This window comes from Dysidea avara, chromosome 15 (genome assembly GCF_963678975.1).
Source record: "Dysidea avara chromosome 15, odDysAvar1.4, whole genome shotgun sequence".
NCBI lineage: Eukaryota > Metazoa > Porifera > Demospongiae > Dictyoceratida > Dysideidae > Dysidea > Dysidea avara.
The window spans coordinates 13,023,420-13,037,716 of record NC_089286.1 but is presented as its reverse complement, the minus strand read 5'-3'; the positions used below and the strand labels follow the sequence as shown (position 1 = coordinate 13,037,716).

At 38.7% G+C, this 14,297-nt stretch overlaps 1 protein-coding gene across 8 annotated transcripts; it reads left to right on the top strand.

Moving 5' to 3' along the window:
- Window positions 1-1,186: 1,186 nt before the first annotated feature.
- LOC136245454 (uncharacterized) lies at window positions 1,187-6,978 on the top strand. 8 transcript variants are annotated; one of them, XM_066036980.1, is made up of 11 exons: window positions 1,187-3,293; window positions 3,346-3,395; window positions 3,447-3,589; window positions 3,644-3,779; window positions 3,837-3,865; window positions 4,640-4,751; window positions 4,800-5,078; window positions 5,125-5,236; window positions 5,284-5,522; window positions 5,578-5,636; window positions 6,611-6,978. In XM_066036980.1, the coding sequence occupies exon 1, from the start codon at window positions 1,462-1,464 to the stop codon at window positions 3,283-3,285; it is 1,824 nt and encodes a 607-aa protein (XP_065893052.1). In that variant the 5' UTR covers window positions 1,187-1,461; the 3' UTR covers window positions 3,286-3,293; window positions 3,346-3,395; window positions 3,447-3,589; window positions 3,644-3,779; window positions 3,837-3,865; window positions 4,640-4,751; window positions 4,800-5,078; window positions 5,125-5,236; window positions 5,284-5,522; window positions 5,578-5,636; window positions 6,611-6,978. The 8 variants fall into 8 exon arrangements, with proteins under 8 accessions (XP_065893052.1, XP_065893053.1, XP_065893055.1 ...); XM_066036981.1 differs by having other exon boundaries at window positions 5,125-5,244; window positions 5,304-5,522; XM_066036983.1 differs by adding an exon at window positions 5,700-5,732 and having other exon boundaries at window positions 5,125-5,522.
- Window positions 6,979-14,297: the final 7,319 nt, after the last annotated feature.

The window sequence follows — 14,297 nt, the reverse complement described above, 5'->3', positions numbered from 1 at the left end:
AAATTCTTCCACAGTACTAAATCATCCAGAACCACTACGTATGTTTTGTTAGTGCTTGTGGTGGTACAGGGAAAAGTTTCCTAATAAAAACTTTGAAAGCATGGATCCATTCCTCATTGGAAAAGCATGCTGCTATCACAGCACCTACAGGAATTTCGGCATTTAATGTGAATGGCCTAACGATCCATCGCCTACTACAGTTGCCTGTAGAGCATGGCAAGACGCCTAAATATCGTTCCCTATCAGATGAAGCAATAAAAATTGTCAGAGAGAAGCTACAACATTTGGTGCTTTTAATCGTAGATGAAATATCAATGGTCAGCCATGTCACCCTACTCTATATTCATCTAAGGCTGACAGAAATATTTAACACAGGTGACATAAAAAATGGTTGGTTTGGCTGCAAGAATATTTTAGTGTTTGGTGATTTGTTACAGCTACCACCAGTCTTTGAGCAGCCTGTGTATACCCCACTTACTAGTGCTACTGTTCATAAGCATACTGACTCTCCAGGTGGTGTGGACATTTGGCAGCCACTCTTTGAATACGATGAGCTAGTTATCAACATGCGGCAAAAAGATCATCACCAGTTTACAGAATTGTTGGGAAGAGTTAGACTGGGAAAACTTACTGCAAATGATATTAAAATGCTTAATCAGCGCAAGTTATCCCTTAGGAGTGCTTCTATTAGTGGGAGGATGAAAGAAGTGGTAGATGTGCTCCTAAAACTACCAGAAAACACTGTTTGTTTACTGCCTACCAGGAGCATGTGTATGGAGATAAATGCTGAAGTGTTAAGCCGTCTACCAGGTAAAGAGTACAAACTAGTTGCAGAAGACAGCGTGGACTGTTCAACATCTCTTTTGCACAAAGTGAAGACAAAGTTGACAAAATGCAGTGAAGACTGCACCCAAACCGCAGGATTAGAGAACGTCATTGGGGTAAAGATTGGGTGTAAAGTTATGTTGCGCCGTAACATTGATGTTTCTCGGGGTCTAGTGAATGGTGCTATTGGGACAGTACAGTCCATTCGGCGTAGTATTGATCAAGCCAATATTTCCTATCACTGCTGCAAGTGCCATCACCATCCACAAGAGTCAAGGGCTCACACTGAAGCATGTAGTTACAGACATAAGAAACACTGTGTTTACATGTGGACAGGCATATGTGGCTTTATCTAGGGTAACATCACTTGATGGTCTACATTTGATAAATTTTGATCCTAGGTCTGTCAAGGCCCTTGATTCAGCAATACTGGAATACAACAGGTTGAGAATACAATACCGGCCAACTCTTGAAAGATTTTCTGTCACTAAACAAAGATCCAAGAAAGTAGATGAAATTCAGTGATGCACGATTCCATGGACATCTGCGGTTCAGCGACCAGCAGCACAAGCTGTCACATTTAAAAGGAAAGGGTTTGTAAATAAAGATGGTGTGTCAAGTTTTGCAAACTCAGTGATGCAGTGTGTCCTGTTTTCCCCAGTTGTACGCAAGGTGATCTTGGATGGACATGATGGAGCTATTAAAAATTTGTGCAGACAATATGTAAACAATGCTGATACCCCTCTGGATTGCACAGAGTTACGTCAAGAGCTAGGCAGTCCATTTGATGGATCTTTTTCTCAAGATGCTTTGAAGTTTTTGATTTTAATCATGGTGACTTCCTTTGAAGTACACTTACCAATGCATCATACAGTTAATGTGCATACCAGATGTCGACATTGTGGTAGAAAAGATGTGGGCACTTGTGACGAGAATGTTGTAGAATTACGCTTTCCAGAATCATGTAAAAGTATAAAATTTGATGATCTAATGAAATTTTCTTTAGGGTGGATGGAATCTGATAGTACATGCAAGGACTGCCATGGCATTGAAGAAGTTCGCAAGGACATTATCAAAGTAGGCAGTGTGCTAGTGTTTAGAATGAATGTATGCCAATTAATAAAAGGTAAAACTTGTCCTCGAAAGACTAGTGTCACTGCAGTATCAAGTAGTACATTTGTGATAGATGGTCGAAAGTACAAGCTAATGGCAGCAGTTAGTGAAGTGGCCACTTCATCACGACCTGGATACGAATACAAAGCTATACTTTCAATAAATGGAAAATGGTTGCATTGCACTGATCTTACCATGAGCACAGAAAATTGGCCACGTGGTTCAAAGGGTGTGTATTTATTGTTTTATCATGCTGTGTCTTCTGTGCCAACTCAGAAAGAAGCAGTCAACCATAGTAAACAGCCTATTAAACATGTAAAAGTCCCTGCATCTGTGAAGCCACCTACAGCAGGTACAACAATCGATTTGACAGCTGTAAATAGCACCAGAGATAATAGTGAAAGTCTTAAATCCACATCCCCTGGTATAGATGCACCAACTGAGACTGCAGCAACTCCTGTACAGAATACTACCAGGAGACATGCTGAATTCAAAACCTCAGGACCATCTAGAGCAAGTGTAGCTGATAGGTCATTTAAAAGTTGTGTGCCTTTCAAAAATCCTGATGGTGTATCGTGTTATGCTAATTCAGTGTTACAGTCTCTCTTGCAGCACAGTGCTCTCAGAAGTGCATTCATTGCCAGTAGGTACACAGTTCTACGAGACTTATCCAACTCATACAATTATCCATCCAGAGATGAAGTACTTTCTTGTAGACAAGTACGCCGAATGATCGGAGCACCATTTTCTGAGCAAAGGCAGCAAGATGCATCAGAATTTTTGGTTAATTTATCTATGTATTGCAGAACAATAGAGAACTGCTTGAAACTGTTCATAAGAACTAGGATACGATGTACCAATTGCCCATACTCATCGTGTAGTGATGTTGGCAATGTGTTACTGCTTCTTACCATTCCTGAAGGGCCATCAATGAATGTTACATTAAGTAGTATGTTTGCTAGGATGGAAAGTTGGGAAGTACTAGAAGGTTCACACTGTACCACTTGCAGTGTTGAAGGTGCTGTGTATGAGTCAAGTCAAAAACTAGTAACAGCTAGTGAGCTAATTGTAGTGCAACTCAAACTGTACAGTTATAGAGGAGGTGTTGCACATAAAGTAAATGCGTCTGTGGATGATGTTGCACGTTTTACACTGACAGTGGAGGGTAGACAGTACAGAGTGAAAAATATTATTTCTCATCATGGACCCAGTGCTACCTCAGGGCACTACACCTCCTGTCACAAACAAGAAAGAGGCTGGGTAATGGCTAATGATACGAATTTGACTAGACTGGATTCACCAATGACTGATAAAGACGTTTATATTCTATTCTTTGCAAATGATTGACTGAGCATGTAAGATATTTAATCTAAATTTTGAACTTTATTATTTATTGTATATTAATAGGTCTTGATTATGGGTATCTGGAAGTGTGTTATCTGGAGACTAAATAACAGGTCACAACTTGTTGTTTTATGCCATTGATAGTTATGTATTCTGTTTTACAGGATGTGAATTTAATGCCTTAGAGAAGCTACAGCTGATTTAAAAGTCTGCATGCCTTCATACTTCAGAGAAATAGCCAGCAGGTTGCAAGCTATCATCAAGTTTTTATTGTGTATAACTAAAATTAATGAGTACTACTCAAAAGGTATCCATAATCTTGAATAATGAAAATATATTTGATTAAGAACTTTTCTTTAAGGGGTGGATCTTCATTAGTCTGTTTTAGATCTGTTTGTGAAAGTGTGATGTATGCTTGATATAAACTTCCACAAAGCGTCTATCCTGTTATCAGCATGGGACAAAACAGACATGGATCCGATTTTCTGCGATATTGGGTAAGATAATGCGTTGCACAATATACAGATATAAAAATTTTCTTTAAACACATGCAGCATTGCGTGCTTATCATGATCATACAATAGTGAGGATTTAATATGTTACTGTATGCCTAACATATTGTAGTCCCTGGCAACATTACACATTGATAGGACTAGAAAAGCAATATAATATGTGACCCAGTCTGAGAAAACCGGTCTTATCACCCATGTCAGCAGATTCGATTTTTCACCCAGGACACAAAGCTACATGAATAAACTATCTAATTCCACAATCAAAATCAGTTAGACTTGTTTTGCTGGCTGCTTTTCCAAAGTCCTGTGGTGATCCGTGCATGCTGTGCGGGGCCTTAATGGAGCTCTGGTCAGTCTGGGGATGACTGTATGTGGCTGTACAGCTCTGTGGTATTGAATAAGTGCCTCTGCTGTAAATTTCCATTCATTTTAGCCTATTTTGAGACCTCAATGGCCCAAAACATGACCTAATTCATCCCTACGCCTTCCTTTTCAATTTTTGAACACCATCTTGTCCACCTCCCACCCAATTTGCAGCTCGCCTGATACATTCAGCTTCAGTTTAAAAAATCTAAAATGGCGGGAAACTTAGTTGTTGGCTACTTGCACAGTGGATACTCTGGAAGGTAAGGAATTGGTGTAAAACGTGTGAAAATTTGGTACACATAGCTTCAACCATTGGTGAACTACAACACACTAAATACTTAAAACTGGCGTTTCTCGATACTTTTAAATAGACGATAAGCCCGGTTTTCCCAGACTGGGTCACATATATAGGAAGTATATTGGTGTTAGTCTTACCTCATCAATTGTATAATTGCATGTTTTCATGACAATGATCACAGTGACCATAGTGATGATGATGAGGATGAAGATGACTATGGCGATGACCGTAACGATGATGATAGTAACATTCACAAGATGGAATCTTTACAGTAGCATCTCAATCATGCAAAGGTGCACATCACTACAATATTGAAACATTTCTTTATGAGCTGCATTTAGCAAGGTATCATGGAGATCAGAGATCAGGCATCATGGAGATCAGGCATCATGCATCATGGAGATCAGGCAGCATGCATCATGGAGATCAGGCAGCATGAGCATTGAAATGGCAACTATAAGGCTATTTCTTTTATTATTTATTTATATTTCTCACTGCAGGTGTGACGATGATGATGTTCAACATTTTGACACATGATGCTGACAATCCACTTGATATGGTGGTAAAGATGATCCTGATGATCAGTGTGGATGATCAGCTTGATGTTGTGGATACTGATGGTCAGAATACTGATGATCAACATGGATGATCAGCATGGTGTTTTAGATGGTGATCCTGATGATCAGCATAGATCATCAATATAATGATGATGTAGACCACCATGATGATGACCAATATGCTGACAGTCCATTTGATGATAGTGCTGATGATGATCAGTGTAATGATGTAAGTGATGATGATCCTCATGATCAGCATGGTATTTAGACGATGATCCTGATGATAAGCATATATCATCAACAAAGTGATATAATGTAGATCACCATGATGATGACTACTGTGATCAAAAGTCATCTACATGATGATAATGTGGAGGAGGTGGCGGGGGTTGTCAGTAGTATTATATAGTACTACATGGTCAGCGCCTCCATGTGGTGACCCCTGGGCAGTTGAATATACTCAACTGGCTAAAGCTGACCAGTCAAGTTGTATGTTCACAGTACAAGGTACGGTAAAATAATAACAACGCTTACAGATATAATTTAGAATTTGTATTTACAGGGCTTTGCCACACCACAATGAAGCATTCCAGGCAGTATTTCTCTTATCACAACCACAAGGTAACGTTGACAAACTAACAAACATGTTGTGAGACCTGACTTTGTTGTGTAATTTATGTTTAGTTTTTACTCTTCCAATTTTCTCAATTTCCATAGGTAAGCAAATCCTCACCCTTAGGTAAATCCACACACCCTTATCTTGTTCCAAATGATTTCTTCCTTTATGTTGCACATTCCTTAAAACAGCTCAACACGTCATGATTTCATTAATGAAAGCTATATTTTGTTTGTTTCATGTTAGCAGTAGTACTCTTGTATTGCATATGATTATAGCTAGTTTAACACCAAATTTAGCTGACTACAGTTAAATTAATGGACAGTTTCTGTAACAGACTTTGTAATGTTTGGCTTAGTCCCTCCTACACTCCCACTGTCTTAGTAATTGCTGTGCAGACAAACTACAGTACCCCTGCAATACACTGAAGAATATTACCCTCTTTAATAATAGTTTAAGTCACAGTTCCTTCAAGTTGACTGTTCAAACTACTACCTTGTGAAGGCTCCATATAAAAGGTAGGCCCGCAGTAAGTTTGCTCATTAGTTTAGAGGTTCCACTGTAAGCCTATTGTTACCATTTCAGTACATCAGTATAAAAGCTCAAGTATAATGAACATTGACAAACTATCACTAAGAAAAGTAAAACTACCATGCATAGAGCCAAAAGTTTTCAAGAGAGAAATTTTTGTTGGTTTTGAGATTTTGAAAGAAGCAGCAAAAAAAATGTATGCATGATCTTATAGCAGCATATTAATTACTACATAGATGTTTTGCTTGGAAATCCAGAAAAAAAATTATTGCCACCATTGAAATAATTATGGCTAAGGTTATACAGTATAAAGGACGAAAAAATGATTAGTTTTATAAGTGTTTTTGGTAAGACAAGTGAATCAAGTAATTTGAAGTGTTTATAACACATATCTATACAATTATTGCAAGATGATTTTCCTTTACTGCTATATTACATATTTCTGCAGGGTGAATGTTGTTACCTTAACTTCACATCTATACGGACCAGTGGTCTAGTAAGATATTTCCTACCACCAGTAAGATCAAGGGACCTTCAAATTGCTGACTGACTTAGAAATGTTAGATGTGGCACTCCACATCAGGACCTACAGACACCAGTCCTACATTATTATGCCACAACAGTATCCTGGGAGTGAAAGACCCACTAACATTGCATTTTGTACTGTATGTATGTAACATTAATTCCTCTATCAATTTATAGGCTATTGTACCACCATAAAAGCTTTTGTATATACCCATCTACTGCTGCTCTTTCCTTTAAGAACTTCATAAGCTGTCTACGTTTTAGATGACAAGACATATTTATTTTAAGGAATTTTGTAATTCAGAAACAATACACTACACCACATGCATAGCTAATGAACATGTGGTGACCACATCAACAAGTGTCAAAGTTTGTCTGACTCCTAGAAAGGTTTACAAAGCACACAAATCTGGAGCTTAAATAAAATTATTTACCATGGAAACAGTGCACCTTGACAACCTACCTAATATTTCCCACGAAGTACTGATTTCATAGCTTCTGTGGATCTTGTATGTATAGTAACATTCTGTGCATATACGGATCAAAATTCAAACTGCACAATATATGTGACAAGGCCTACTAAATATCACATGTGAGCTTAAATTTCAAACTTTCATTATTGCCTTGAAAGCTTTAGTAGGCATGAAGTATTCACTATACATGCTGCAGAATGCTAAAACTCTAATACAGTAGTTGAGTGACAACTCAGGTTTTTGTAGGCCTTATCACATAAATTCTGTATAAAATATTTGAAGAGCCTCATTTCTCATCAAAATTATGAAAATTAGCTACAGCAGTTACATCATGTCAGTTCTGTAATGAAAAAGACAAAATATTGTAGCCAACACTATTAATAAAGTATTATTGCAGTAACTACTAGTCACAAAGAAACGCATTAATTTACCATTTACCTTAAATGTACGGCCACGTGAGACTGATAATTTCATGCCGGCGGTCATAAATTCCGAGGGTGGTATCTACTTTTCGAGCTACTCCTGATCATGAAGTATGGGAAACTGATAGTTTGATCTAACTTTATTAACAACGTACGTACCTGTGACGATGTCGATGTCGGCTTCCACTAGTGTAAGACTCAGCGGTGTCTGGGGCTGCCACGGAACTCAACCTGGAAGGGCCAATTCGTTGGAGTAACTGCCCAAACTGCTCCTCAGACAAGATTATGACAGATGTAGCTGGCTGAGAGGTAGGGGATGGGGCAAACGGTACCAAGTCCGTGGCCTCAGTTTGTGTGCCCATACTGACAGCCTCAGGAGGCGCCATGACAGATGATGGTAATGAAGGGGTCGGTAGGGTCTCCGTTTGCATGGCCATACTGATAACAGGAGGGATTGGAGCTGGCGAGGACACAGTCACATCAGATACATCTGTTTGTGTACTCGCAGCACTGCTTGGCGGTTGCCAGTACGCATCAGTTTGCGTAGCATTGTTGACAGTGTGGTTAGACTCACGACGTCGCAAAAAAGATGCGACGCACCCAACCAGGCAAAGGATGAACGCTATCAAACTACCAAAGACTATATAGAGAGTCACCACTTCCATTTCGTTCTGTGGGAATTAATTAATTATAGATGCGTTAACAACTGATTACAAGGCAGCGCTAAGGAGATGGCGCTGCCAACACTGTATTTTGATTGTGACTATGTATGATTGTAATAAAATTTCTGAATTGATCGTGATCTATGCTATGTTAAATTAACACCATCACCAGCACACAGAGAGTATAGAATCAGCTAATGATTATCAACCTGTTCATATCAAGATATCCTGCACATGTGGTCTTGTATTCCACAATTTGAAAGCACATATAGAACATACATTTAAACTCAAAAAAAAGATATGAAATCCAATCCAAAAACATCCAAGCTGTGAAAATGGGGTGTAATACCCAAAAATGCACATTTCAGCTGGGTGCAACTGCCAAATGTCTAAATCAGCAGTTTCTTTTGTGCTGAAGTATACTATTGCAGCAACATTTCATCAGTAAGGTAATACTGTTACACGACAATCTAAAGACAGGTCAGATGAAGATTACAAAACATTAACACATGTATAACGAACAGTTAAACTTAGAAAAAGATATGAAATCTAATCAAAAACAGCCAAACTGTAAAAAAGGTGCGGCCCCCAAAAAGGCCATGGTGAAAAAAGATGTGAAATCCAAGGTGGCGGCCAAGAAATGGCTGTGATGGTAGGTTAATGGTAAAAATTTTAATAACGACAATTCAGATGAATTTTGTGCCGCTTGGTCTTGGAACCAAATTCACCTGAATTGTCGTTATTAAAATTTTTACCATTAACCTACCATCACAGCCATTTCTTGGCCGCCACCTTGGATTTCACATCTTTTTTCACCATGGCCTTTTTGGGGGCCGCACCTTTTTTTACAGCTTGGCTGTTTTTGATTAGATAATGTATACAATACATGTCTAAATTGTTAACGTACCTAGTGGCAGCAGTAGTAAACTTATAAGTGTGAGGATAGCAGAGCTTCTTAATCAAACCTTGAGATGGCGCATTTGAATTTGTTGAAGTGGCAGCTTTGAAATTCAATGCTGTTATTCTTCCAGCTCAATGCAAAAACCATGATTTGTTAGTTGACTGACCCCGGGTTATTTGCTCGAGGTTCTTTGCTTGGTCTGGTGAAACCAGTTTATGATTGAAAAAATGCACACACCATATGCAGCAAGATCACATACAGTAGGGGACAAAATAAAGTTTACATTTGCTCTAGTAAAAACGTCCGTCAAGGTGTTGTTTTATACTTGTCCCATTTTTACAAAACAAACGTTTTTCTCTTTAAAAACGGTTGCAGAGTAATAGCGATTGGGGTGCATAGCTAATTCACGTATAAAACTTATTAAGTGTTTTTACATTTGCTACAGTAGCTATATAAGGATAAAGCAGCAGTTAAGTAAAAGACTGTACAGTTGTTGTTTGTTCGATTGTCTGCGCTACTGAAATATGGTTTATTCTTGGTACGAGAAATGGCGAATTTTATACTATTACCAACAAGGGTATCTACCTCCAACAATAACGAAGCTGCAGAAAGACAAAGGAACTGTCACAACCTCACGAATTGGGATAGCGAAATTTATCAAGAAATTTATAACAACAGGATCCATTGCAAGAAGCCCTGGTTCTGGAAGACCTTTGAAGATAACACGCAAAATACAGAGGATAGTCGATGAATGGATGATGGAGGACGACGAGACGACAGCCATCCAGTTACACGCTCTGTTTTTGTAATCACGGAAACTCACCTCGGTTTACTTTGATAATCACTAAGAAACTCCTTTATAATTCCCGTTCCTGAAAGCCACATTTACTTGTGTTGTCAGTCAAAACAAGCGTCTGCTACACCGACACACTCTAAAGGAATCTTCTAGAATAGCTCACGTGAAGCAGTCCAATTAATACGAAGGAATATTTTTCCCTACCGCATTGCTTTTAAAAAGTCCTTGCCTGGTTCAACGTCAAAGCTCGAGATAAAGGAACCGGTGAATGATAATGACCTGGTACATTTTCACATCATCAAATAGTAAGTTGCATACAATTTTCACGATATTCACTATGTATGTAATACAGTAATATGAGAGTATGTAAACAATAATATGTAGTTAGCTTGTATAAATAATTAATTGACTATGGATTCTGATTTCTTAGCCGCTTGCGCGTTGACCGATAGACTTAGCACATTCAGTCGAGGTGCTTTCAAATTTTAATGGATTCAGCCAGTATTCTGGAAACAGCTGAAATATTTTTCTCCTTAATTCATTCAGCTCTACAATTGGAAGAGCAGGGTATAGCGTACTACCAAGTGGAGTGCATCTAACCAGCACATCATCCCCGAAGTATGACTTCTGAGCCAGTTGTTGAGCTAACGTTGGCACCTTGCTTTCTTTGTGATATCGCTTGTACTTGGCTACAATGATGTCTGGACCCACTAATGAATTATGATTTATTTCACTCAATGAAACCATGCCATATTTGTGGGCATTACCGGATATTGGTATTTCAATGCAAGAAGCCAATGATGAAGTTGCTGATGACACCTGTAGGATTGTTGCTAATTGTTGATTCGATGATGAAGCCTGCTGATTTGTTGATGTTTGTTGGTCGGTGAGTAATGATGTTTGTTGGTTGATGAGTGATGATGTTTGTTGGTCGGTGAGTGATGATGTTTGTTGGTCAGTGAGTGATACTGTTAGTTGGCGTGTTGATGTTTGTTCGCTTGTTAATGGTGTTCGTTGATATGTCAGTGTTTGTTGATGTGTAACACTGCTGGTTGATTCATTGATGTATCTGCTTGATGTTGGATTTCTGTTTAAAAATAGTAACTATAAGATCACAACACCATTTGTTCTTTGTTGAGTATTTTCCACAGCTTTGAGTAGATGAATGATTGTTATTTGATTCTCCATTATGTTTTTACAGAAACAACTAGAAATTCCATTGTTTCAATAATGTTGTTGCCATCAATGCAGTTGTTGCCACCAATGCTGTTGTTACTATCAAAGCTGTTGTTGCCATCAATGCTGTTGCTGCTGATGTAACTATTTTGATTGTTACTGTTGTTGTTTGTTCTACAGGGCATATCATTCTCAGAGCCTGTGATATATAACTGTGATCACAAATCTGATTTAAAAGATAAATACCTGAATCACAGAATGCCAGCTCATCATATGGGTCCCAGGTACCACCATACATGGATTGCAATTGATCCAGGACCCTGTCAGCCTACAGTGGTGTCATTTCTTTAACTTCTGATACTAACGTAGTTGTTGTTGATGTTGAAGGTGGTACATAAGGGAAGCTCCTTAAACTTGCTGATGGTGTCACCACTGTAGATGTCACAATTGGCAAAGTGGGAGGCGTCAAAGTGACAGGTGTCATCGCTGCCCAACTAGAACTGATGGATGTCATCAATGTAGAACTGTGAGACGTGACTAATGGTAAAGTGACAGGTGTAGTCATTGCCAAACTAGGAACTGTTGTCACTGCTGAGCTAGGAGGCATTATCACTGTCAAGTTAGGAGGCATATTCACTGCCAAACAATGAGGCGTTGTCACTGTAGAACTGTGGGGCAATGGTAAAGTAACAGCTGTGGTCACTGCCAAGTTGGGAGGTATCACTACTGGCAAAGGTTGCTGCCAAACTGGGAGGTAGGACTTCTGTCTACACAGTGGATGAACTGGAAGATGTCACCAGAGAGATACTACGGTAGTAGCTGTTGCCTCAACAGAACCCACTTCAGATGTTGGTGTGACAAATAAAATTGTACCTGTAATTTATGCATTATTGATGTATATGTAAAATATTTTAACTCACCACTGTTTTTCTTTGTTTTAGCCTTTTCTTCATTGTTGTTTTTCTTCCGTTTACGTTTTGTTTTCTCTTTTTCTGCTTCATTGCTGTTCATCTTCTGTTTACGTTTCTTTGTCTTGCTTCTTGTTTTTCCCCATTGTTAATTGGCACTCCTGGCCTATAGCCACCTTGTCAGGCTGCACTTTGGAAGCGTTAAAGCAAGAAACGCTGCCTTCTGGCCAATACACAACACAATGACTGTAGTGTTCTGTAAAAAGGGGTTACGTAATAAACACATTACTGGTAAATGGGCTTGTGGTTTGTGTAAACACATTCCCTTTACGAGTACATCCCACAAACAAGATTTCATAATACTTATAATGAATTCTTTATAAAAGGCTTTTCATACATAGTCCATTGGCTTTAGAGAAGTTGCTGAGAAATAAGCTAAGCTGTACATAAGTACATAAGCAGCTATATTATTGTATTTTTTGTGGGAGACCGAAAGCACTACCACGTACTGTCTTTTCCATGCAGTACGAAGTAGTACAAATTCTTCATTAGGGAATTTTATTTAGCTGTAATGGCCTTTATAAACAGGTAGCCGCTATGACAAGTTTCACTGTATAGTGTGTCAGAGAATGCTACTAGTAATGCTAGCCATAAGTTAAGTTTGTCTCCTTCCTCATGAACCTAATTAACCCCTGTGTTTCCCCACACTATGCAGAAAGTTGTATGTTTTTCTGCACAACTGTTGTCCACTATACATGTGGGCAATACACGTTATCTGTCTTTTTGCAGGTTTGTGGCAGCCATGGATCACGTCGTCACTCGCATTTGTGGTAGACATAATGGATCCCATAATTACCAAATCAAGCTGTTCGTGAGTGAGAAGTGTAGCTTGAGCTCGGAGATCAGTGTAATGCTGTGCAGAAAACAAATCACTTTCCATCACCTTTAGTACAGCCACAAGTCTTCATTATGAACTGCTCATACCTTCGTTTCTCTACCAGCTGCTATTCATGGTCGTCAAACATGGACTCATCAATTGCATCTAATCCCAAGTCCATTTCAAACAATCCTGCAACAATTGTTTTGATATTTTATTATTTTTTATGACTGTATTGCTTGCTACCTGTATTACCATATGTTGTGTGTTCTGTTACACTATCCTCTAAGTTACCATCATTGATATCTGTGAGAGAGTGTAGTTAATGGACACATACCTTTCCTTAGCTTGGCTTGTGAAAATGTGCAGCTTTAATACGTGTATCCAGCCTGCTTTTACTGGTTGAGCTACACTCGGTCTCCTGTGGAGTTTGGAAAAATCCTAGAAATCCTAGTATTTTACTAGTCTTCCCATGTCAGATGTAAATCAGTTTGGAAGTGATGTATCAGATCTCTCAACAAAGCTGCTTGTTCTACTGATCTCTCTACAGGGTGACTTGAAAAATAGTTGAAATCTTTGCAGGTAATGCAGGATAACTTGCCTTACTGATTTCTCTACAGGGGGATTTGTTTCTAACTGAATACTGTACAAGTGATCAATTGTATAACAAATTATACTAAAAGACTCGCCTGACAATAATAAACAACATTATCTAACTTACCAAAGTGTAGAACCAATGTCTTAAAAGTACTAAGGTAAGTTTCAAACACCTACATGCGACCGATTCAATGGCGGATCCGGGATGGGGCATTTGGGGCAAATGCCCCCCCCCCCCCCCCCCCCTTCAAGAAATTGCATACAAGATCGAGATACTCTAATAGAGCAGTCAATTACTCTAATAAAGCAGTCACAATGTTTATGAGGCAGTGCAGCTTACTGATGAAGCTATAAATAGGATTTTAGTTTACATAACATACGTGATATAATATATTTGGTAAAGGATAACTAACTACTATTGTTGTGACCTTTTTTTTTTGCTCTTCAACTTTTTTCAGCAAGGTGCCCCCCCCTCTTTCCAGACTCTGGATCCGCCCCTGCAATTTCTTTGTGACACAATCAATGAAAACAGTCCGCCATTTTATTTTTTTGAACCGCATCACGTGATCTTGTATATCAAATTATTCGCCTCTAAATAGTGAGCACTCTGAGCTTTATTTGAAGTTAATACGATGAACACAGCCAAAGTTATGGAGCGATTTCTACAAGGTTAGTTTTATTGTTGTGTAAATATTAAATGTTTGTTCTTTGTTAGGAATTTTGTACAGGATTAGTTTTGCGTGATAAGTTAGCCTTATACATCAAAAGAATCGCCTATGAATGGCGAATAAAATGGCC